This window comes from Procambarus clarkii, chromosome 10, assembly GCF_040958095.1.
Source record: "Procambarus clarkii isolate CNS0578487 chromosome 10, FALCON_Pclarkii_2.0, whole genome shotgun sequence".
NCBI classification, from domain to species: Eukaryota; Metazoa; Arthropoda; class Malacostraca; order Decapoda; family Cambaridae; genus Procambarus; species Procambarus clarkii.
In genome coordinates this window covers 31668391-31693777 of record NC_091159.1, presented here as the reverse complement: position 1 = coordinate 31693777, position 25387 = coordinate 31668391, and the positions used below count along the sequence as shown (strand labels likewise).

The window sequence follows — 25387 nt, the reverse complement described above, 5'->3', positions numbered from 1 at the left end:
ATTGTAGGGATAGGTGTTAGAGTGTATAATCTGTCGGTAATTGTATGAGAATTATGTATAATTCTCACACAATGCGCATACGTTGTGGGTATATTTTGAGTGTGATGTGTATCAATTGTAGGTAACTTGTATGTGGATATATGTATATACTGTAGGTATATTGTGTGTGTGTGTGTGTGTGTGTGTGTGTGTGTGTGTGTGTGTGTGTGTGTGTGTGTGTGTGTGTGTGTGTGTGTGTGTGTGTGTGTGTGTGTGTGTGTGTGTAATTACCTAATAATACTTACCTAATTATGCTTGCTGAGGTTGAGCTCTGGCTCTTTTGTCCCGCCTCTCAAATGTCAATCAACGGATGTACAGGTTTCTGAGCCTATTGGGCTCTATCATATCTATATTTGAAACTGTGCATGAAGACTGCCTCAACTACATTATTTCCTAATGCATTCCATTTGTCTACTACTCTGACACTGAAAAAATTCTTTCTAACGTCTCTATGGCTCATTTGGGCACTCAATTTCTACCTACGTCCCATAGTGAGTGTGCCCCTTGTGGTAAATAGTCTGTCATTATCTACCCTATCAATCCTTCTGAGAATCTGGAATGTGGTGATCATATCCCCCCTAACTCTTCAGTCTTCCAGCGACGTGAGGTTTAATTCCCACAGTCTCTCCTCATAGCTCATAACTCTCAGCTCGGGTATTAGTCCGGTGGCAAACCTTTGAACCTTTGAAACCATTGAAACCTCCAATTTAGTCATATCCTTGACTAAATATGGACTCCTTGCTGGGGTTTCCTACTCCAGGATAGGCCTGACATATGTGGTATACAAAGTTTTAAATTATTTTCTTACACAAATTTCTAAATGCCGTTCTTATGTTGGCCAGCCTGGCATATGCCGCTTATGTTATCCTCTTGATATGGGCTGCAGGGGACAGATCTGGCGTTATATCAACGCCCAAGACTTTTTCTCTCTCTGTCTCTTGAAGAATTTCATCTCCCCGATGATACCTTGTATCTGGCCCCCTGCTCCCTACACCTATCTTCATTACAATACATTTGCTTGGGTTAAACTCTAACAACTATTTGTTCGACTATTCCTTCATTTTGTCTTGGTCTTCTTGAAGCCTCAAGCAGTCCGCTTTTGTCTTAATCCTTCTCATAATTTTGGCATCGTCAGCAAACATTGAGAGAAATGAGTCTATACCCTCCAGGAGATCATTTACGTATAATAGAAACAGGATAGGACCGAGTACAGAGCCCTGTGGGACTCCACTGGTGAATTCACGCCAATCTGAGGTTTCACCCCTCACCGTAACTCTCTGCTTCCTATTGCTTAGGTACTCCCTTATCCACTGGAGCATCTTAGTAGCTACTCCTACCTGTGTCTCCAGCTTATGTATCATCTTCTTTTGCGGTACAGTGCCAAAGGCTTTCCGACAATCCAAGAAAATGCTGTCCGCCCATTCCTCTCTTTCTTGCTTATTCTTTGTCACCTGATCGTAGAAGTCTCTTAAGCCAGTCTTAAGATTTACCCTCCCTAAACCTATGTTGGCGATTTGTCACGAAGTCCCTTCTCTCCGGATGTGTTACTAGGTTTTTTCTCGCGATCTTCTTCATCACCTTGCATAGTTTACAAGTCAAGGACACTGGCCTTTAGTTCATTGCCTCTTGTCTGTCACCCTTTTTGTATACTGGGACCACATTCGCCGTCTTCCATATTTCTGGTAGGTCTTTCGTCTCCAGTGATCTACTATGCACTATGGAGAGTGGCAAGTAAAGTGTCTCTGCACCCTCTTTCAGTACCTATGAAGAGGTCCCGTCTGGACCAACAGCCTTTCTCACATCCAGATCTAGCAGGTGTCTCTTGACCTCGTCTCTAGTAATTTCGAACTCTTCCAATGCTGCCTGGTTTACTTCCCCCCTTCTCCTAGTGCAGAGACCTTACCTTGTTCTATTGTGAAGACCTCCTGGAACCTCTTGTTGAGTTCTTCACACACCTCTTTGTCATTCTCAGTATACCTATCCTTGCCTGTTCAAAGTTTCATTGCCTGTTCTTTCACTGTTATTTTCCTCCTGATGTGACTGTGGACTATTGTGTGTGTGTGTGTGTGTGTGTGTGTGTGTGTGTGTGTGTGTGTGTGTGTGTGTGTGTGTGTGTGTGTGTGTGTGTGTGTGTGTGTGTGTGTGTAATTACCTAAATGTAATTACCTAAGTGTAGTTAAAGGATGAGAGCTACGCTCGTGGTGTCCCGTCTTCCCAACACTCTTTGTCATATAACGCTTTGAAACTACTGACGGTCTTGGCCTCCACCACCTTCTCACTTAACTTGTTTTAACCGTCTAGCACTCTGTTTGCGAAGGTGAATTTTCTTATATTTCTTCGGCATCTGTGTTTAGCTAGTTTATATCTATGACCTCTTGTTCTTAAAGTTCCAGGTCTCAGGAAATCTACCCTACCGATTTTATCAATTCCTGTTACTATTTTGTATGTAGTGATCATATCACCTCTTTTTCTTCTGTCTTCCAGTTTTGGCATATTTAATGCCTCGAACCACTCTTCGTAGCTCTTGCCCTTCAAGATTGTGTGTGTGTGTGAGTGTGTGTGTGTGTGTGTGTGTGTGTGTGTGTGTGTGTGTGTGTGTGTGTGTGTGTGTGTGTGTGTGTGTGTGTGTGTGTGTGTGTGTGTGTGTGTGTGTGTGTGTGTGTGTGTGAGTGTGTGTGTCTACGCTGTACGTTTGAGTGTGTTTGTGTAAGTTTGATTTTCTGTATCTACAAAGAATTATATTATAAAATGCAAGGAATACATATATGGATATAATACAATATATCAGAGAGCGTGTATATGTTCGAGACACACATATAAATATCAAGATCTTTTTAAAACACACACACACACACACACACACACACACACACACACACACACACACACACACACACACACACACACACACACACACACACACACACACACACACACACAGATACACATCAACGACAAAGACCCACTCCACCGACACACACATCAGTATCAAGATCCCCGCCACAGATGCACATCAATGTCTATAACCATGTTCACCAGCCGTGGTACAGACCCGCACAACAGACCAAGGTAATGCAGTCACACACACTGAAGAGTCTCCCATCAGAGGTCCCAGTCCGATATGCTGATGAAGTCTTCGTCACGCCAAGAATAAATGGGAGAGTGTAAGGTGACAGGAACTAGGGGAAAAAAGAAGTTGGGAGTGACGAAGAGAGAGAGAGAGAGAGAGAGAGAGAGAGAGAGAGAGAGAGAGAGAGAGAGAGAGAGAGAGAGAGAGAGAGAGAGAGAGAGGGAGAGAGAGAGAGAGAGAGAGAGAGGGGGAGTGAGAGGTGTCGATGTTCACTAGATGAATTCAAGATCAGATGTGCTGTTGCAATGGAGATTGGAGGCACAAATGTGCCTCCAGTCTCCATTTGAGGCCCACAAATGTGCCTCTCCATTGCAACAACAACAGATGTGTTGTAGCAATGGCAATTTACCACAAATTGCCCCACTTGATCATCAATGTAAGGCGTCAAATACTTGCTCTTTCTTGTTTTATTCAACAGTTAATAAGAGACGATCTCCATGAAAGAATGTTTCGAGTATTCTGTAATGAAGCAAAATCTGAAATCAATTCCATTTGGGACAGTGTGCCGCAAAATAGTGAAGCTGGCCCCATGTCTCAGTATGTCTATTCTAACAATTTTGCTAACCCATTTTCCTGGAGCTCTAGCCTATACCGATTGCTCTTCACCCTTTGAATATGCAAGAAAGAAAATGTAGCCTGCTACAAGGCTCATTAATAACACTGCACCAATTTGAATTTAGGGTACTCGATGAAAGTTACATATATGACAGTGAGACCACAGCAAGTGATTATAACCAGACAGGTTGTTTATGATCCTTGGAAAGACATACTGTGGAGCGAGAAAAATCTACTACTCATTGATGAAGGTGACACTGCGAATGAATTTTGACACAAATAATGGTGAAGATATACATGCTGTATCTAGTAAAAGAGGCAGTTATGAACCTTGCGGTCATGGGGTGCCTCTATTTTCTTCTCGACAATAGGGGGTTGCAAAACCTGACATGAAACACATTTTTGTTTCCATTATATACATGCATCCCTTTCCAGGATGATCTCACCTAGACAATGTAGAGAAACAAGAGAGAAGATTCGTCTTGCGACTTGATGTCCTATAGTGCTCAGTTCAACTGGACAATCAATACTCGAAAGATGTTTGCTATTCATAAGACCATTGTCCTCAAGATTCCTCACCTCTCGCTGCTTTGTGGCATCCAGACGTTGGCACCAACAACACAAGGCGCTCGGCCATTAACAACCTCCAGAACATTTTCAAGAATAACACTCCACCAGCGAAGATTAATTTCTAAGTTGGCTCGCAGTTGTTTGAACATATAGATATGCTAACACAGTTGTCTGTTCATGTTAAAATAGATATATATATCTGCACAATAATCTCAATTCATATTATCATTAGCACTTCAGACCCTTAGCACATTTTAACACAGATTCCTAAGCACACTCGTCTTCACATTTCATTAACTGTATATACCTAATTTCCTTTTAGCATCCCTGTTGCATTGGCCTGCTGTGTCTATTGCTGCAACTTAACAGTGACTGGTACCAGAGATAACATCTGCACTCAGGCATTTCCCAAAAGGAGAGTGGGGTGGTGGGGTGGGGTGGTGGGGTGAGTGGTGGGGGTGGAACATTTGCATTGATTCAAATTCCAAATTCGGGAGGAGCGACAAATGAAAAAAATAAAATCGTTTCACACGCCTAAGTTTGGGTGTACAAGTGACGCGTGAACTATTTAATTATTAGCGTTTGAACACCTCTGGTGATTCCCAGCCTCAGCACAGCTTACTTTTGTAGCTGAGAGGTGGGTATCATGGGGTAGTGAGCGTCCGGAGCCTGTGGTGGGGGTGGTGGGAGTGGTGCGGGTGGTGGTGTGGTGGGGGTGGTGGGGGTTGTGGGGGTGGTGGGGGTGGTGGTGTGGTGGTGGTGGTGGGGGTGGTAGGAGTGGTGGGGGGTGGTGGGGTTGATGGAAGTGGTGGTGTGGTGGGGGTTGCAGGGGTGGTGGGAGTGGTGGGGGTGGTGGGAGTGGTGGGGGTGGTGGATGTGGTTGGTGGTGGGTGTGGTGGGTGGTGGTGGGGGTGGTGGGAGTGATGGGGATGTTGGGGGTTGTGGGGGTGGTGGGGTGGGTAGGGGTGGTAGGTGTGGTGGGAGTGGTGGGGATGGTTGGGGAGGTGGGGGTGGTGGGAGTGGTGGGGCTGATGCAGGTGGTGGGGGTGATGGGGGTGATGGGGGTGGTGGGGGGTACGCAGCATCCAACGCTAAAGTTTAATCTGGGATGATGCGTCTGTGTGCTTCCATGTGTGTGTGTGTACTCACCTTATTGTACTCACCTAATTGTACTGACCTAATTGTACTGACCTAATTGTGCTTGCGGGGGTTGAGCTCTGGCTATTTGGTTCCGCCTCTCAACTGTCAATCAGTAGGTGTACAGGTTCCTGAGCCTATTGGGCTCTATCATATCTACCCTTGAAACTGTGTATGGAGTCAGCCTCCACCACATCACTTCCTAATGCATTCCATTTGTCAACCACTCTAACACTACCCACACATACACACACACACTTCCTGTGTGTGTGTGTGTGTGTGTGTGTGTGTGTGTGTGTGTGTGTGTGTGTGTGTGTGTGTGTGTGTGTGTGTGTGTGTGTGTGTGTGTGTGTATGTGTGCGTGTTCTCGTGTGTGCGTGTGTCTGCTAGTGTCTGTGTTCATATTAACCTAACCTCTCCTCTATCATATAATTGACTTGTCACCGTTTACACTGAAGAGCTTTTCCAGACTCCTCTCTCTGAATGACGTCCATTTCTTTTCAAAGGCTCCATTTTATTTCTTTTCTCCTTTTCGTCTATGTGGCTCATTTCTCGTCTACGGCTCCTTTTCTTTTTTTATGGATCCCTTTCGTCTCTTCCCATCTGTGTCGTCCAGTTCAGTACGTTGATAAATAGTTTGCTATGTCCTCCCCTGATTTACCTTAGAGTCTTATGCCTAGTAATCCACCCTGATTTCACATTAAATGATTCATAATTTGTACGCAATCGAATAACGTAAGAATTTGCATGGTTTAATTGAAGTAAAGAATGTCACAATACTTACGATTTTTGCCACTAAGAACCATTGGCTTCAATAGATCATGGGAGAGGGGTTGACTGGGTTCTTAAGCTTTTGGGCCAGGATTCATCTAGCATCGATGTATCCACTTCCGAAAGCTTTTCATCTCTCTCCTCGACCGTGGTGCTTTAGTCTGTATTTATTGCTTTACGGGCTGCGGAACTACTCTTCCAATAGTTATTATTACAGCAGACGACCTCGTAAAGCTTCGGAACTCACAATACTGTTTTTAAAATAAAGACAAAGCTGCCATGTTCAAGAAAAGATGTACTGGTTTCGTATTTCAACACCTCGACATATCGTGAGACCTGGGATGGGTGTTCATATATCTTGTTCCGCCTTTCCACCTGAGACATGAGGATCTCTTTTCCTCCAGTGATATGAACACCTCCTTTCCTACTGTGACGTGAGGATCTTTCCCTCGCCTGTACCTCCTATGAGAGCTCTAGTGAACCTGCTTAAAGGATCATGAACCCTTACCTCTGGCTAATTAACACAACGATCCCCTCGCCTCACATTTCTTGTCAGATGTTCAGCTCTAACTGCTAATTGAATTTATTCACACAGTCTTCCTACTAAGCACTGACTTTTGCGATAGGTGGGGTTGAGGACGGGATGGGGGGAGGGGTTATATATATATAGACAAGCAAAGGGCACAAATATCCCCAAACAGACCTGCAGAAGTTCATAAACAGAAACACGAACATAACAGTGAGATGAAAGGAACCACTGACATTCCGTTGTGTCGCTTCACCCAACTTCACCACTCGTGCAGTCATCAGTAGGAGAAGAATCTTCACGCAAACTGCATTAAGAAGAAGAATAGATCAAAGGAGAGAGAGAGAGAGAGAGAGAGAGAGAGAGAGAGAGAGAGAGAGAGAGAGAGAGAGAGAGAGAGAGAGAGAGAGAGAGAGAGAGAGAGAGAGAGAGAGAGAAAGAGAGAGAGAGAGAGAGAGAGAGAGAGAGAGAGAGAGAGAGAGAGAGAGAGAGAGAGAGAGAGAGAGAGAGAGAGAGAGAGAGAGAGAGAAAGAGAGAGAGAGAGAGAGAGAGAGAGAGAGAGAGAGAGAGAGAGAGAGAGAGAGAGAGAGAGAGAGAGAGAGAGAGAGAGAGAGAGAGAGAGAGAGAGAGAGAGAGGGAGAGAGGGGGAGAGAGAGAGAGAGAGAGAGAGAGAGAGAGAGAGAGAGAGAGAGAGAGAGAGAGAGAGAGTGAGAGAGAAAGAGAGAGAGAGAGAGAGAGAGAGAGAGAGAGAGAGAGAGAGAGAGAGAAAGAGAGAGAGAGAGAGAGAGAGAGAGAGAGAGAGAGAGAGAGAGAGAGAGAGAGAGAGAGAGAGAGAGAGAGAGAGAGAGAGAGAGAGAGAGAGAGAGAGAGAGAGAGAGAGAAAGAGAGAGAGAGAGAGAGAGAGAGAGAGAGAGAGAGAGAGAGAGAGAGAGAGAGAGAGAGAGAGAGAGAGAGAGAGAGAGAGAGAGAGAGAGAGAGAGAGAGCGAGAGAGAGAGAGAGAGAGAGAGAGAGAGAGAGAGAGAGAGAGAGAGAGAGAGAGAGAGAGAGAGAGAGAGAGAGAGAGAGAGAGAGAGAACGATGTTTCGGTCCATCCTAGACCTTATCAAGTACTACCTTGATGGATTACAAATGTTCACCCTCGTTATTGTGACCTAGTCTCTGTAAACAAACATTATGTAAATTGTGTCTTCACGAATACGTCCGCGTATCGTGTTTGAAATTTACTTTATATACAGATTTATTATTATTAACTATTAGACACACAAGACTCAGAAAAGTAAGGCATTGGGCAAAGTCAGAGGATTCAGTGTGTGACATCTTCTCAGGCTGCTAAAACACCTGTGATACTCTCTTCATAAAACTATAATGCATCAAAGAGCGTGTTAGCATAACAGAAGCATGTGTTCTATACAGGGAAAAACTTTAAAGATCACAAACACCCGCAGTAAAGCAAATGTAAGAATTGTGCACAAATTCCTGCAATAAAGATAATACGGGGATTGAGCACAAACACCTTCAGTAAAGTCAGTATAGTTTTCGTCCTCAAACACCCGCAGTAAGCCCAATATAGAAGCTTTGCACAAACACCTGCAGCGATCCCAACCCACGAGATGTCAACACAACGCCCGCAACAATCAGCAGCGTCGTCAGAAGCAGAGATGACAGCAGCAACTCCTCCACGTCACAGGTGTCCTCAATGTCTAACAGTATATGTGACACAATTTAAACCAAAACAACTTGTCAAACCTTACATTCAAACCTTTGCGTTACATGTGGAGGCGTTCCGCGTTGGTAACTACAACGATTGCTTCACACATAAAACCAACACCTCATTAGTTTTAATGACGCTTAACTCACCAACGAATTACAAAGAAATTATAGAGTAATTTTCACGAGAAAGCAGTGACCTATTGTAACTGCATTGCACGTGGAATACGAGGACAAGGAGCTGGGATGTGAGTACTTAGTGAAGTGTTCAACCACTAATGCCATCGGGGATCGAACGCAACTCCTGCAAGATGCAAGACTGACCCGTCCAAGTGGTAGAGTAAATAAAATAGAACTGTCATGAATAAAAGTGTATATTCTCTAGTAATAAAACCTAAGAAACTTCAAAATGAATCCTGGAAATTTTGGTAATTCATTACCATTTGCAAAATTATTGGTATACATATCATTAAATGCTTCATCCCTCTCATGTTTGGCTATACCTTACCTTTCTTCACTGTTTACTCTATATGCAGGTGGATCTGAGTTTCTTTTGGATTTATTGAAGCCCTTACAGACGATACGTAATCTTGAATAAAGTCAACGCTCAACTGGTGCTTCTCTATGAATACATTTTCATGTAGTTTTCAGAAATTCTTTACTTGTTTTAGATCTCTTGAAGGTGTGAATTTCTTGAAAAGTGTATAAGTCTGATTTCTTCTTTCTTGTAAGTTGTAAGTCTGGTAGCTATGGTATTTTTGGATTCATAAAAGGTTCTTGGCATTACAGGTTTATTTAATTTTAGATGTTGATATTATAATTTTCCTTCATTCCAGTATATTTTTTTTTCGGTTTCCATCGTTTGTTTGCCAATATTCAATTATCTGTTTGATTGTTTATCTGCACCAAATTCCTATTCATTACACTTTTTTATTGGACCATTCTCCACTGTCCTCAGTTCAAAGTTACTTTTTAAACTCAGCCAGCCAAACAAAACAATACACCTTTCTTCTCACGAGTTCCCCGACCTCTCCTCTAATGACCACCCTAACGACCATTCCCATTAACCCCCCCCTCCATTCCCTCCCACACCACCACTCGCTAAGATCACAATAGACCTCTCACAATCTCCCTCATCAACACCCACCCATAAACCTCTCACAATCTCCCTCATCCACACCCACCCATAAACCTCTCACAATCTCCCTCATCCACACCCACCCATAAACCTCTCACAATCTCCCTCATCCACACCCACCCATAAACCTCTCACAATCTCCCTCATCCACACCCACCCATAAACCTCTCACAATCTCCCTCATCCACACCCACCCATAAACCTCTCACAATCTCCCTCATCCACACCCACCCATAACCCTCTCACAATCTCCCTCATCCACACCCACCCATAAACCTCTCACAATCTCCCTCATCCACACCCACCCATAAACCTCTCACAATCTCCCTCATCCACACCCACCCATAAACCTCTCACAATCTCCCTCATCAACACCCACCCATAAACCTCTCACAATCTCCCTCATCCACACCCACCCATAAACCTCTCACAATCTCCCTCATCCACACCCAAAACCTTACTTCCTACACCACCCGCAACCCCCCACCTCTGTACTTACCAATGACTGTCAGGTTGACCACTGTGTTGTGGGTTGGGGAGGAGAGGAAGTCGACCCTGCAAGTGTAGATGCCTTGGTCCTTGGCCTCCACGGGATTGAGAACGAGTCTAGCGGGGGAGGAGCCGGTTTCGAAGGTCCCTCTACCGCGAAGGACCTTGTCGGGTTGGTAGAGGCCGTTCTCTCCACGCGCGTCGTAGCTGTCAGAGAGAAGGAAGAAACAGGTTTTCAGACAATGGTTTTAATGTATCAGGTCATGATTAGGTGGGGATATCTGGCCGACGCAAGCACACACACGCACACACAAACACACACACACACACACACACACACACACACACACACACACACACACACACACACACACACACATAAGTATATGGAGCACCACTTGGCAAATGGAATTTAATGTTAATAAATGTCATGTTATGGAATGTGGAATAGGAGAACATAGACCCCACACAACCTATATATTATGTGAGAAATCTTTAAAGAATTCTGATAAAGAAAGAGATCTAGGGGTGGTTCTAGATAGAAAACTATCACCTGGGGACCACATAAAGAATATTGTGCAAGGAGCCTATGCTATGCTTTCTAACTTCAGAATTGCATTTAAATACATGGATGGCGATATACTAAAGAAATTGTTCATGACTTTTGTTAGGCCAAAGCTAGAATATGCAGCTGTTGTGTGGTGCCCATATCTTAAGAAGCACATCAACAAACTGGAAAAGGTGCAAAGACATGCTACTAAGTGGCTCCCAGAACTGAAGGGCAAGAGCTACGAGGAGAGGTTAGAAGCATTAAACATGCCAAAGCTAGAAGACAGAAGAAAAAGAGGTGATATGATCAATACGTACAAAATAGTAACAGGAATTGATAAAATCGACAGGAAAGATTTCCTGAGACCTGGCACTTCAAGAACAAGAGGTCATAGATTTAAACTAGCTAAACACAGATGCCGAAGAAATATAAGAAAATTCACCTTCGCAAATAGAGTGGTAGACGGTTGGAACAAGTTAAGTGAGAAGGTGGTGGAGGCCAAGACCGTCAGTAGTTTCAAAGCGTTATATGACAAAGAGTGCTGGGAAGACGGGACACCACGAGCGTAGCTCTCATCCTGTAACTACACTTAGGTAATTACACTTAGGTAATTACACACACACACACACACACACACGCACATATAAGCACACATACACACACACACACACACACACACACACACACACACACACACACACACACTCACACAGTGATCACTGGGTGATTATGTTTTAATATACCTTGAAGATGCAGAAGAGAAATGACAGAATGATTGAAACGAGAATTTTTCTTAAGTTTTTGGAAGGAAAATAACACAAAATTACGAGACTCTCTGAGTTATGTTGAAAATTATGCTTTATAGTACAAATGATAGAGTATATCACCCACATACTAAGAACATTACAGCTAAAAAAAAATTCTACTATGAAATAAAGACAACAAAAATATATCATTCAAAGCACTAGATAATGCACAGAACAACACAGTTTCATCAAAGGTGACATAATTTCAACACACAACCAGACCATCATCAGGAGTAACATGACTTGCATCCCTGAAATAAAAGAAAGATATATTGAAGCATAATAGACATTGAGCCCCTCGTATCAAGCACTGTCGTAAAAATGATTAACAATCGATATCCCAGAAGTTGGGTGATAGAAAATACCCCAGAACTTCTGTGACAAAAAATATCCCAGGAGAATGGTGACAGAAAACTCCCTTGACGTTTGCCTACAGAAAATACCCCAAAACTTTTGCCTGAATATGCCTAGAACACGTTTTGTGTTAGATCAGAAAAAAAGTCTGAGGACAGAAGAGACCACAGAAGTCCGAGGACAGAGGAGGCAGCAGAAGTCTGACGACAGACGAGGATACTGAATATAAGTAATTTCAGATTTTGTGTAACAGAAGATATATAAAAGGCACCCCAGAAGAATGATGATATTTAGCGCTACAGACGATAAACGTCGGGAAGAAAGTCTTGAGGTATAGTGGCAGTAGATGCTACAGAAATATCCAGCAAACCGTTGGTGACCAGAAACATAACACCAAAAGTCTTGGTGATAGTAGATATTACAGGTTATGCCCAATAAGTATAGTTCCCAGTCGGGGTAATCAATACAAAAATAATATCAAAACTTAAAATTTTGAAATAAAAATATTCATTTTTTTCTGATGATGTCTGTGGTTCTAATATAATTGTCCAAAATATTTTAGACAAGTATAAAATAAAATAAAGAAGAATAAAAGATTTTTTTTAATACTTCTGCGGTTCAGAGTATTTTGCTAGCGAGGTCAGCAAAAATATTCAGTTTTATTGATGAAACTTTTCCAACGTTTGTGCAAAACCGGTGTCCCGACATTTCTTGTACGACTTTATACTAATTTTATTCACTACTTCTGTAAATTTAATAAGTGAAGCAAAATTGTGGATTGTGTTATATTTTATATACTTATTACTTTGTGGAACTCTCTGCAAAAGGACATCACGATGAGGATGTTTGACACTATGAGTTTTAATACGAACCACTGTCGTCCATTATTGCAGAACATCCTCTAGAGCTCTGGATAAAATTTCGAATGTGTGTTCCAACGTTCTTTGGAATAAATGCCTCCATCATTTGGAGTGCAGTCCATACCGACTCGTCATCTAACCCCTCCATCCCCCAACCCCCAATCTGTCACTATCATCATCCCATCCTGACGCAAGTGAAGCATGTCATTAGTGGAACAAGAATTTTGGAGCACGTCAACCGGGAAAAGGAATTAATGCCTGTTGCAAGCCGATCACTGAGGACGGGAAACAATTTTTGTTTATTTCCGCGCATGGTGTAGTTGCACGCCCTGTATTACTCTCTCTGTGAAGTATTTTTTCCTTCTATTAGTACACTATCTGTTTCCCAACTGAGCTTCTAATGACGATTTTTTTTATTGCTGAAAATGACGCTGTTACTGATTGATGCCGAATTCTGATGTGTTAAAATGTATCTCGCATTCATTAGCGTCTCTGAAATCTTCATTATGATTGCGAAAGTGTTCTTCGAAGATTTAAATAGCGACTGCGTGACTGTGTAATAATTTTACCTGCTTATAGTTAAATATACAGGTACAATGCTCTAAAGTTTACTCCTAATTTGCATTTTTTATCTTAGTTTTTTTCAAGAATACAAATAAAATATATTTACCGAAACATTATAATTAAACAAGCAGATAGAAATCAAACAGATCGCAAACAAGACACAAACAGCATCTGAGTTAACAATTCAACTAAAGAACGAATAGAACAAAGCATTCGCAAAATACAGAAAGGAACTATCAGGATAAAGCCCCAAGCCATTACTAGATAGCACTGGGAAGGGGTCAGTATTAAGATTTGGGATGAGACGGGGGGAAGGATTGGTGCCCAACCACTTGGACGGCAATGCAAAATACAGAAATAAAACAAGTAATAATCCAATATAAGTAACTCAATCCTTTTCCCGTCTGACATATGTTCAAATAAAAAAATGCATCATATATATATGTATATTTTCATAGAAACAAAAGATGGAAGTTAATTTGGTAAACCGAAGCTCAAACACAGTGCACACAACAAACCCACTGTTTAGCATCACATCCTTTCCTCCACGCTTTTCCAAAAAGTTCCTGAAATACACAACGCTGGCGAACTTGACCAAAACCCTGATGTACCGGAGTACCTGCAAGCCAACAAGTTGCTGCATGTACACTCCCGAGACGTCGAATATCGTGTCACTTATCCCACAGTAATCTATCCTCTTGGAAAACGTGAGCCTCACCGACTCACAACGTTGGAGACGTGGAGGAGAATACAGCCCCCTGTCGGCAACCACTCACCCTTGCTAACAAGTGGAACAGCCACTCTCAGGGCGACCAACAAGTCCACAACACTCGCAGGGCGAGCACCAGCAGCCAGAGTGACTAACGCTCATCCGCACTCTCTGGCCGCCACCACGCAACTCTCCTAATTTGCATTGACCCGAAAAAGACAAATGCCGGCACTCGGCACATACAGCCAATGAAGCAAAGTGAATGTGATGCAAATAGGGAGGAATTCAGCTGAATTTACTTTATAATACAGAAAATATATTTACAACACTTGCAGAGGGAAATATAGTTAGATACCCAACCCTCCCTCACCTTAAAATAAATGGATATAAATTTGATATAATTTCTATATCCAATAATATATATTCAATAATAACAAAGACATTTAAATCAGGACAGTCCCTCGTATTGCTCTCGTGCGACTTCCACGAATTGCACTGCAATACATCGTAACAATACAAACCAGCTACCCATATTATTTAAAACTCTCACACTCAGACACACACACACACACACACACACACACACTCACACACACACACACACACACACACACACACACACACACACACACACACACACACACACACACACACACACACACACACACACACACACACACACCAGGTAAGACCGCAGTTTTTACAAGAGCATTTAGATGTTACCTGGTTGAAGAATACTCTGCGATTTCAAGCTCCATCGCAACACTCTTACGTCGCGAGTGAGTCACTGTAGTGTACATCGCCCGTATTCCACCCTCCTCCTCCCCTCACCCTCGAGTACGAACCCTAAACGAAATTTCACTCCGGGTCCTTCATTCTCCATTAACTTATTATTACTTGATATAAATATCCATTTTACCTATTTACGTGTTAATTATGTAATGATTAGACAGAGAACGACTTTTAGGAAGTATTTTAGCCTCCCTCACACACACTGAAAATATATACAAATTCTGAGAATAATAAATGATAGTTAGTCAGTTCACTGGAATAAGCCTGTGAACACTTAATAGGGGTATTCAAGGATAGCCTAATTGTCTTTAAATCCACCAGACATCATATTTTTCTTTTTATGAATTAAAAACACTATTACACACGACTCACAACTTATGACATTTCTCGAACAGTGTTTTGCTGACAACCACTTTTTGTATCACAACTGTGCAAATGCTTCACCCAAGTGCTTAAAAATCAAGTAATCCCAAACAGAACCTAAACACCTAACTGAATCTTCGCCTAAGTTTACATAGAAGTTTAAAATATAATAATAATAGCTTATATATGAGAACAAACCAGTTTTTAATAAACAGTAATGTTAAAACTGCTGAATGCGTCTTGGGGGGGGGGAAGGGTGTTGTTCTAACGAGCGTGGCCTGAGGATGGGATGAACGTCTTACTATACACTGAATTTTAACACTAAGTAATAATAATTTATTTATGAGAACAAGCCTATTTGTAATACGCTATATGTTAAAACTGCAGTATGCTTTATTGTGGGTTAATTAGACATTAAAACACAAATAGAAGATAAGATTTGTGAAGATCTCTTTGCTCCTCGTTCCAGCCTTTGTTGGCTCTATATTCATCATACGATTTATATATAAGATTTTACTATTAAGATAATATTTCCTTTATTTGGTACTGTTAATTATTAATGAGTTAAATTTTGGGTACCACTTGCAACACCTTTCACTCGGAATGAGTTAATTATTAATTATTCATAAAAAATCGTTATTATTATAAGCACGTTGAGGGTTACTAATTCTGTAATTAGGGCTAATGTGGAAGGTGATTAACTGCCAACAAATGGCCTGCTTAAATAGTCATCGCAGTTGATTTTGATGAGTCTAACACGATGAAATTTACGAATTCTGGCTCCAATTAGAACTTCTCTAATTATTGAGGAGTGTTCGAGCATCTTCTGTTGTGGGTCTTGTGTAAAGCATGTTTCACTCATAAACTCTGGCTTTAGTGGATGCATTGAACGAACATTTGGTCTTTGCTGTTGAGGTTGTGATGTTTATGGTGTGAAATATTGTTGCAAGTGTTCAGGTGTGTTGCTCGATTCATGAGGAACATCCCTCAATATCTGTATTCGGGCAATAAATCCGGAGTATTTGTTGTGTTGCTAATGGTATAGTCCTTTTGCTGATGAACGAAATTCCAGGGAAACTGAAGAGTTCATTCCGAATAAAGTGTTTCCATTGATGCATAATCGGTTTAAAAAAAACATATAGGAGTTACGTATATTTGTAAAAATTAGCACACGAACACAAACATAAAGGTCTTTTAAAAAAACAGCAAAATCTGCATCAGAGACTTATCGTTAGAAACATAGCTGGTCATGAGGAGGCTCGTTGGAAACATGAAACACGCTTGTCATTAGACTATTATTGAAACACGAAACATGCTAGCTATGAGAATATCGCTTGAAACATGAAACATATTAGCCATGAGAGATTCGTCTGAAACATGAAATTTGCTAGTCATAAGAGTATCGCCTGAAACACGGCTAGCCGAAAGAAAATAGTTTTAATTATTGGAAACACTTAGTCTTTAGAGCATCTTACTAAATATGACATGATTTAAGACATCATCTCAATCGTGGGTTGGGGTACGACCTTAGCATATCACGGTAGTCCGCGAACATACAGAATAATAATGAGGAACCAAATGAGACGCCGGGACTGAATGAAGCAGTTGGACGGACTCTACACAACATGGAACAATGGTCGGCAGATTGCCATACCATCGTCACCTCTCCCACAAGCTTCCAACACTGAATTGTTGAAACTTCTGTGATGAGGGACCATTCAACGTGGAAGGGCACGGAAAAAGAAGAGGAGTAGCTGAGAGAAAAATGGGTAAACGTGGACGAATTGAGATAGATGAATGTTAGTGACTGAGGAAGAGAGGGGAAAGAGATGGAGGGAAGAAAACATATTATGTCAATAAAAATAAGAAGAGAGTAAATGAAAGATAGAGAGAGAGAGAGAGAGAGAGAGAGAGAGAGAGAGAGAGAGAGAGAGAGAGAGAGAGAGAGAGAGAGAGAGAGAGAGAGAGAGAGAGAGAGAGAGAGAGAGAGAGAGAGAGAGAGAGACAGAGAGAGAGAGAGAGAGAGAGAGACAGAGAGAGAGAGAGAGAGAGACAGAGAGAGAGAGAGAGAGAGAGAGAGAGCTGAGACAAGCTAACACACAACTACTCGTTGGACCAACTACTCAACAAAAGCCATGATGGAGGAGGAAAATAAGGACTAAGAAACACCGCAGAGAAAGTGAGTAAGAGATTTATGGAAACAATATGTTCCAGTGAATGAGAGGAAACAGATTTTTCTGGAGCACTTTACTTCGAAGGAATTCAAGACACGTGTTCAATAAATATTTACCTCAGACATTATGACTGAGACATTGGCCACTGATGGATGTGTACCGACGCTGGGGGGTGACTTCAGAAGCTGTGTCTTGTGTGACCTCTTTAGGTATTGCGTGTTCTGAAGGCTGTGGGGATACGAAACTGAAAACAATTATAGAACTAATTTTGGCAAGCTGAAGACTGTATGTTCTTGACGCTAAATGGTTAAGCAAGATTTTGTGTGGTCATGCAAGACCTTGTGTGTTCTAGAGTACTGGAACGCTCAAGGTCCTAGTCTCTATCATAAGTTATGAAATTAAGCAAGAGATTGTGGGTTTCAGAGGTTGTGTGATCATACCAGACCTTGTATGCTCACTCAAGCTTTGATCATACACAGCGTGTATGTGCTTGTGATTCTGTGTGATCTTCCAATAAGTTGTATGTATTTCTAGACATGCATGAAAATAATATAGCTTATGTATATCACGGAATATTTCTACTCAGACCAGATCTCGTGTTTATACCATTTTTAATATAGACATTATCTTATCCAATCTTTACAGGCACCCATTTATATCTAGATCAGTCGACTTCTATTATATTTATGTTTTATACATTGTGCTTACTAAAACATGTGCATTTCTGAGCTTTTAGTTCGATTTTTTTCATGTTCTTGAGAAGCGTTCTTATATCCTTGTTCATATAAAGAATTTTCCAAAAAACGTTTGACTCTAAACTTTCATGATCCAGGGTCACAACTTGCCTACGTCTGATGTGTTCTTCGAATTCTGATCCCTCGCAAAACGTTTCAATAGTTGCGTAACTGAGCTTGCAAGTGTTCCTGAAATTGCATGTTGCAGTGCAACTATAAGTCGTCGACTGATTCGTTTCCTACAAGACTTTAATGTATACATCAGAAACCTATGAGTTCGTGCACTCTATATCTAATGCATTCCAAAGATCGTCATTCTCAAGAAACAATTGTAGGTGATACACAGGCGAGACACAGGTGAGACACAGGTGACACACAGGTGAGACACAGGTGAGACACAGGTGACACACAGGTGAGACACAGGTGAGACACAGGCGAGACACAGGTGAGACACAGGTGAGACACAGGTGAGACACAGGCGAGACACAGGTGAGACACAGGTGACACACAGGTGAGACACAGGTGAGACACAGGTGAGACACAGGCGAGACACAGGTGACACACAGGTGAGACACAGGTGAGACACAGGTGAGACACAGGTGAGACACAGGTGAGACACAGGTGACACACAGGTGACACACAGGTGAGACACAGGTGAGACACAGGTGAGACACAGGTGAGACACAAGCGAGACACAGGTGAGACACAGGTGAGACACAGGTGAGACACAGGTGAGACACAGGTGAGACACTGGTGAGACACAGGTGAGACACAGGTGAGACACAGGTGAGACACAGGCGAGACACAGGTGAGACACAGGTGAGACACAGGTGAGACACAGGTGAGACACAGGCGAGACACAGGCGAGACACAGGCAAGACACAGTTGAGACACAGGGAGACACAGGCGAGACACAGGTGAGACACAGGTGAGACACAGGCGAGACACAGGCGAGACACAGGTGAGACACAGGTGACACACAGGTGACACACAGGTGACACACAGGTGAGACACAGGTGAGACACAGGTGAGACACAGGTGAGACACAGGGGCTTCGTAAGTAACGAATGACGATTGAACCGGTTAAATGCTCTATCAGATCAATGTACCTTCGTAACCCTCAGATGTGTATATTTACTATTGTTGTGTCTGCAGAATCGACGTATTAGCTCTTGGACCTCGCCTTCCTAACCAAACTATTGGTCTTCTAAAATATCTACAATATCACTCTGACACACGCACATACACACACACATCCCCAGGAAGCAGCTCATAGCAGCTGTCTATCGTCAAGGTGTCTAGTTACTGCTAGGTGAACAGGTCCATCAGGTGAAAGAAATTATGTCCATTTATTTCCGCCTCTGTCGGGAATCGAACCCGTGTCATTTGGACTACGACTCCCTAGCGATGTCCACTCCGGTGCGAGGCCCTCCTGTGTACTCACCTAGTTGTACTCCTAGCTGTGCTTGAGGGGGTTGAGCTCTGGCTCTCTGGTTCCGCCTCTCAACTGTCAATCAACTGATGTATATGTGTGTGTGTGTGTGTGTATGTGTGTGTGTTTGTGTGTGTGTGTGTGTGTGTGTGTGTGTGCGCGTGTGTGTGTGTATGCGCGCGCGTGTGTGTGTGTGTGTGTGTGTGTGTGTGTGTGTGTGTGTGTGTGTGTGTGTGTGTACTCACCTAATTGTGCTTTCGGGGGTTGAGCTCTGGCTCTTTGGTCCCACCTCAAATATGTGAATAGGTATCTGGGAGTTAGACAGCTGTTACGGAGCTGCTTCCTGTGTGTGTGTTGGGGGGGAAATAGTTAGTAGTTAGTTACAGTTGAGAGGCTGGCCGAAAGAGCTGAGCTCAACCCTCGCAAGAGCAGCTATGTAAATATAATTAGGTGAATACACACACACACACACACACAGCCGGACACAGGTCCGGCTGTGTGTGTGTGTGTGTGTTTACTAGTTGTGTTTTTACAGGGGTTGAGCTCTGCTCTTTCGGCCCGCCTCTCAACTGTCAATCAACTGTTTACTAACTACTATTTATTTATTTATTTTTTTTCCCACACCACACACACACACCCCTCAGGAAGCAGCCCGTGACAGCTGACTAACTCCAAGGTACCTATTTACTGCTAGGTAACAGGGGCATTCAGGGTGAGAGAAACTTTGCCCATTTGTTTCTGCCTCGTGCGGGAATCGAACCCGCGCCACAGAATTACGAATCCTGCGCGCTATCCACCAGGTTACGAGGCCCCGTGTGTGTGTGTGTGTGTGTGTGTGTGTGTGTGTGTGTACTCACCTAGTTGTACTCACTTAGTTTTGCTTGCGGGGGTTGAGCTCTGGCTCTTTGGTCCCGCCTCTCAACTGTCAATCAACAGGTGTACAGGTTCCTGAGCCTATTGGGCTCTATAATATCTACACTTGAAACTGTGTATGGAGTCAGCCTCCACCGAATTACTTCCTAATGCATTCCATTTGTCAACCACTCTGACACTAAAAAAGTTTTTTCTAGTATCTCTGTGGCTCATTTGGGCACTCAGTTTCCACCTGTGTCCCCTATTGCGTGTTCCCCTTGTGTTAAATAGCCTGTCTTTATCAACCCTGTCGATTCCCTTGAGAATCTTGAATGTGGTGATCATGTCCCCCCCCCCTAACTCTTCTGTCTTCCAACGAAGTGAGGTTTAATTCCCGTAGTCTCTCCTCGTACCTCATACCTCTCAGCTCGGGTATTAGTCTGGTGGCAAACCTTTGAACCTTTTCCATTTTAGTCTTATGCTTGACTAGATATGGACTCCATGCTGGAGCCGCATACTCCAGGATTGCTAAGTTTGCTAAGTTTCTAAAGTCCGTTCTTATGTCAGCCAACCTGGCATATGCTGCTGATGTTATCCTCTTGATATGAGCTTCAGGGGACAGGTCTGGCGTGATATCAACCCCCAGGTCTTTCTCTCTCTCTGACTCTTGAAGTATCTCATCTCCCAAATGATACCTTGTATCGGCCTCCTGCTTCCTACCCCTATCTTCATTACATTACATTTGCTTGGGTTAAACTCTATCAGTCATTTGTTCGACCATTCCTGCAGCTTGTCCAGGTCTTCTTGAAGCCTCAAGCTGTCCTCCTCTGTCTTAATCCTTTTCATAATTTTGGCGTCGTCAGCAAACATTGAGAGGAATGAGTCTATATCCTCTGGGAGATCATTTACGTATATCAGAAACAGGATAGGTCCAAGCACAGAGCCCTGTGGGACTCCACTGGGGATTTCACGCCATTTTGAGGTCTCACCCCTAACTGTAACTCTCTGCTTCCTATTGCTTAGGTACTCCCTTATCCACTGGAGCGTCCTACCAGTTACTCCTGCCTGTTTCTCCAGCTTATGCATCAACCTTTTTTTGGGTACTGTGTCATAGGCTTTCCGACAGTCCAAAAAAATGCAGTCCGCCCATCCTTCTCTTTCTTGCTTAAACTTTGTCACCTGTTATATATATGTGTGTGTGTGTGTGTGTGTGTGTGAGTGTGTGTGTGTGTGTGTGTGTGTGTGTGTGTGTGTGTGTGTGTGTGTGTGTGTGTGTGTGTGTGTGTGTGTGTGTGTGTGTGTGTGTGTGTGTGTGTGTGTGTGTGTGTGTGTGTGTGTGTGTGTGTGTGTGTTTGTGTGTGTGTGTGTGTGTGTGTGTGTGTGTGTGTGTGTGTGTGTGTGTGTGTGTGTGTGTGTGTGTGTGTGTGTGTTTGTGTGTGTGTGTGTGTGTGTGTGTGTGTGTGTGTGTGTGTGTGTGTGTGTGAGTGTGTGTGTGTGTGTGTGTGTGTGTGTGAGTGTGTGTGTGTGAGTGTGAGGGCATCCTGTAAGTGACGGATTTACTGTGTTTTGTTCTATTAGAGAGCGAAATAATCAATATGTAAGCCGAACATTCATGATCATCAGTCCGAGATACAATATCTCATGTCAGTTAAAAAAAATCCTTTTCAAAGCCAAATCTTTTAACGAGAAGATAAATTAATTTTGAATTACACCTTCTGGTTTGGATCTGAACAAATGCCAAGACATTCCCGAAACTGAGTACTCAGTTACCAGCGTAGTTCAAACCCCCATTGTCTCTTACACCTATTATACTCTAGAACCATTTCACTGCACAACAATAGTGCTTGGGAACTGGCGTGTTGTTATGCCATAATATTTCATAAACTATTATATTCCAAAATCCTTGCAATTCAACACCCATTGTTCTTTTGAATCAGAATGCTCCTAAGGCCATTGTCTCCCTAAGCTAAACTGTCTTCAGCAACTAATGTTAAAAAAGTGCTTATGAATACAGACCAGAGAGGAGGCAGCTTGAAAACAAATCGACTGGAAGGTGACTGGAGTTCAAGAGAGTGAGAGACTCTTAAGTGCAGAGGGAGATCTTGGTGGAGATGATATGAGAACTCTCGAAAGATGCCAGCTAAGGCGAACAGTTTTTGGCCCCCCTCGGTGAACTGCATTCATGGAATTCATTAGCATTTAAATGTTAGTGTTCTGAGCTATCCAGATGGGGGAGATTTTTACACTGAAAACTCAGAAGAAAGTTTAGAATATTCAGAATGTGTTTCTTGAGGCGTTTACGATGGCACTTTTTAAACTATTCAAGGCAAAGGATTCTGCACAAAGACGAAGAAGAAAACAAACAAACTCATGATTAAGTTTTGAATACTTCTTTTCTAGGTTTTGGCAATTTTAACCAACATTAGGTCATTTATTTAGTAAGTAACTAAACACGTCTTGGGGAGGAGCCGCACATGTATCCAAGATGCTTCGTAGTTCTCTCTACCATCAGGTGGACAAAGAAGGTAACACAAGCGATCTGTAAGTTCTTTTAGCGGTATTGCACTTTCATTGCTCGACCAGCGTTCTTTGTCAGCCACGTCCCGAGCAGCACAGTAGGAGTATGCTCTTTGATCCAAGTCCCATGACTTGGCGTGGTGCTTTAAATCGCAGATCGTATGCGGTTGAACAGAGGGACGGATAGCCTCGACCTATTCTGGCTCGCGCCGGGCGAGGATGACTTCTGAAGAATATTTTACCATACAAATGTAGTAATCAAATTCGCTGGTTACCTCAAGCGGCGTTACGACCTGGCCGTTGTTGCTGTCTTTACTGAGGCGAAGCGTGTCCGGCCGCCTTGCCTAGTGCTGAGAGACTAAAGCTGTACCAACAAGTCCCATGGCTTGTTGGTACATGACACTAGAGAACTATAGTGCTTTGTTCTTCTTTTGTTTTTTCTGTATTGACTAACGCTGGCTTTGATGTCGCTCCGCCAATTACCTGCTGTTTTTCCAGAATAAGGAATAGTATCGACGCAACAATTTCGATAACATCACCTCCTCAATACAGCTCCCACAGTATCACTATTAAAATATAATCTTCACACTTCCATAATCCCTCACAACCTCTTTTACAATACCCTTCTCCATTTTACAAAATGCAAACTTTTTATTATTACATCCACCAATCTTCCTCCAGCACATCCCTTCCACGATGTGAAGGGATGTTGTCGAGGAAGGGAAGGGAAGAGAGGAGGTTAGGGAAGAGAGGAGACGGGGGGAAAGCATGTGTTTAGGCATGGAGGGAGAGAACCTTGTAAGGGCAAGTATGTTAAGAGAGGGAGTAGAAAGTGGAAGTTTGTCCATGAGCAGGCAAGAAGGAGACGGGGAACTGTCATGTTTGGGCAGGGAGGCAGGAGACTGATGAATGACGTGTGTAAATGGACCGGGAGGAGACGGGTATAGGGCAGGGATGCAGGAGACGGGGACAGGGCATGTGTGTGAGCAGGGACGGAAGAGATGGGGACAGGGTGTGTATGGGCAGGGCTATCTTGAGGTTATCTTGAGATGATTTCGGGGCTTTAGTGTCCCCGCGGCCCGGTCCTCGACCAGGCCTCCACCCCCAGGAAGCAGCCCGTGACAGCTGACTAACTCCCAGGTACCTATTTACTGCTAGGTAACAGGGGCATTTAGGGTGAAAGAAACTTTGCCCATTTGTTTCTGTCTCGCTGGAGTAGACGGGGATAGGGCTGGAGTAGACGGGGAGAGGGCTGGAGTAGACGGGGATAGGGCTGGAGTAGACGGGGATAGGGCTGGAGTAGACGGGGATAGGGCTGGAGTAGACGGGGATAGGGCTGGAGTAGACGGGGATAGGGCTGGAGTAGACGGGGATAGGGCGTATGGGGGAATGGGTAAAGGAGATGGAGGAATGGCTTGTGTCATGAGAGAAGATGGGGAGTGTATGTTTCAGAAAATGAGGCGTATTTGTATTCAGGTATAGGGAGGGTGTGCTGGGTAAAATTGAGAAAATATGTGGGGGTAGAGTTAGTGACACGGTATGGAGGGGGGACTGTTCTTTTGTGTGAATATGTTTACAAAATTTCAGATAGAGATTATTGAAGATTGTTACAGAAATCGGAGAAGAGGGGGAAGGCTTCGTGAGGAAGGCCTGGGCACCAGAGAGGCCCGGGCCCCGCCGGTTACCCATCTAGTATCTTATATCAGATTTCCTTCGAATCTTTTAACTCAAATTTAAAAAAAATCATATCATCATATAATGGATTTGAACGCTTTATCTTTCAACAAGAAAAAAATATCAAAACAAATGTGTTATAAAATATATATATATGTTGTTGAAAATATACCATCCACTTGGGGTTGGATAAAGACGAATAGGTTATAAGATACATTAACAGCAAGAACTCGGTTACTGGCCCAAAGTGGCCATAACACTAATCTAACCTAAATATGTATAATATGTTAATATTTACTCATATTAATTTGTATCTAAGAAAATTTCGGTTTTGAATGAAAAGAATGTTAAAATTGATGAATGCGTCTTTAGGATCCACCGCTGGATAGAATGGACTTGGTCCGAGGATGAAAAGCTCCCAAAGTGTGTAGAGTGAGTAGTGTAGTTATTTGCGAATTTATGGTTGGTTGTTCGAAAATCTAAGATATTTCGACTTTGTTTTAATTTCTAGTTGGAAACTTCTTAGATGAAACTCACCTAGTTGTACTTGCGGAGGGTTGAGTTTCGGCTCCCTGGTCCCGCCTCTTAACTGTCAATCAACTGGTGTACAGATTCCTGAAACTACTCGTCCCCGATCGTATCAACATTTGAAACTGTCTATGACCTTTTTTGTATATTGGAACTACATTAGCTGTCTTCCAACTTTCTCGTAGGTCTCCCGTTTCCAGTGACTTATTAAACACCAAAGAGAGTTGCATGCAAATTGGTGTTGTGTTTTTTAGATTCAGGTACTCGGAACAAAATTTCCATGTAGCTCCGGCTATAGTGAGTCCGTAAATGCAAAGTGCTCCTTCCCCCTCTTAGAGCATCCATGGTGAGATGTGTGTGTGTGTGGTGGATGGTGAGGGAAGGGTGAAGGGTGAAGTGTGGCCGGGTGGGAAGT

At 43.0% G+C, this 25387-nt stretch overlaps 1 protein-coding gene across 1 annotated transcript in view; it reads right to left on the bottom strand.

Annotated features, from left to right (window-relative positions):
- The window catches only part of LOC123747421 (nephrin-like), a 1012097-nt gene that overhangs the window by 441438 nt on the left and 545272 nt on the right, over positions 1-25387 (bottom strand). The window contains 1 exon segment of the mRNA XM_069321823.1: positions 10074-10270. Within this exon segment, the coding sequence (XP_069177924.1) occupies positions 10074-10270 (197 nt within the window).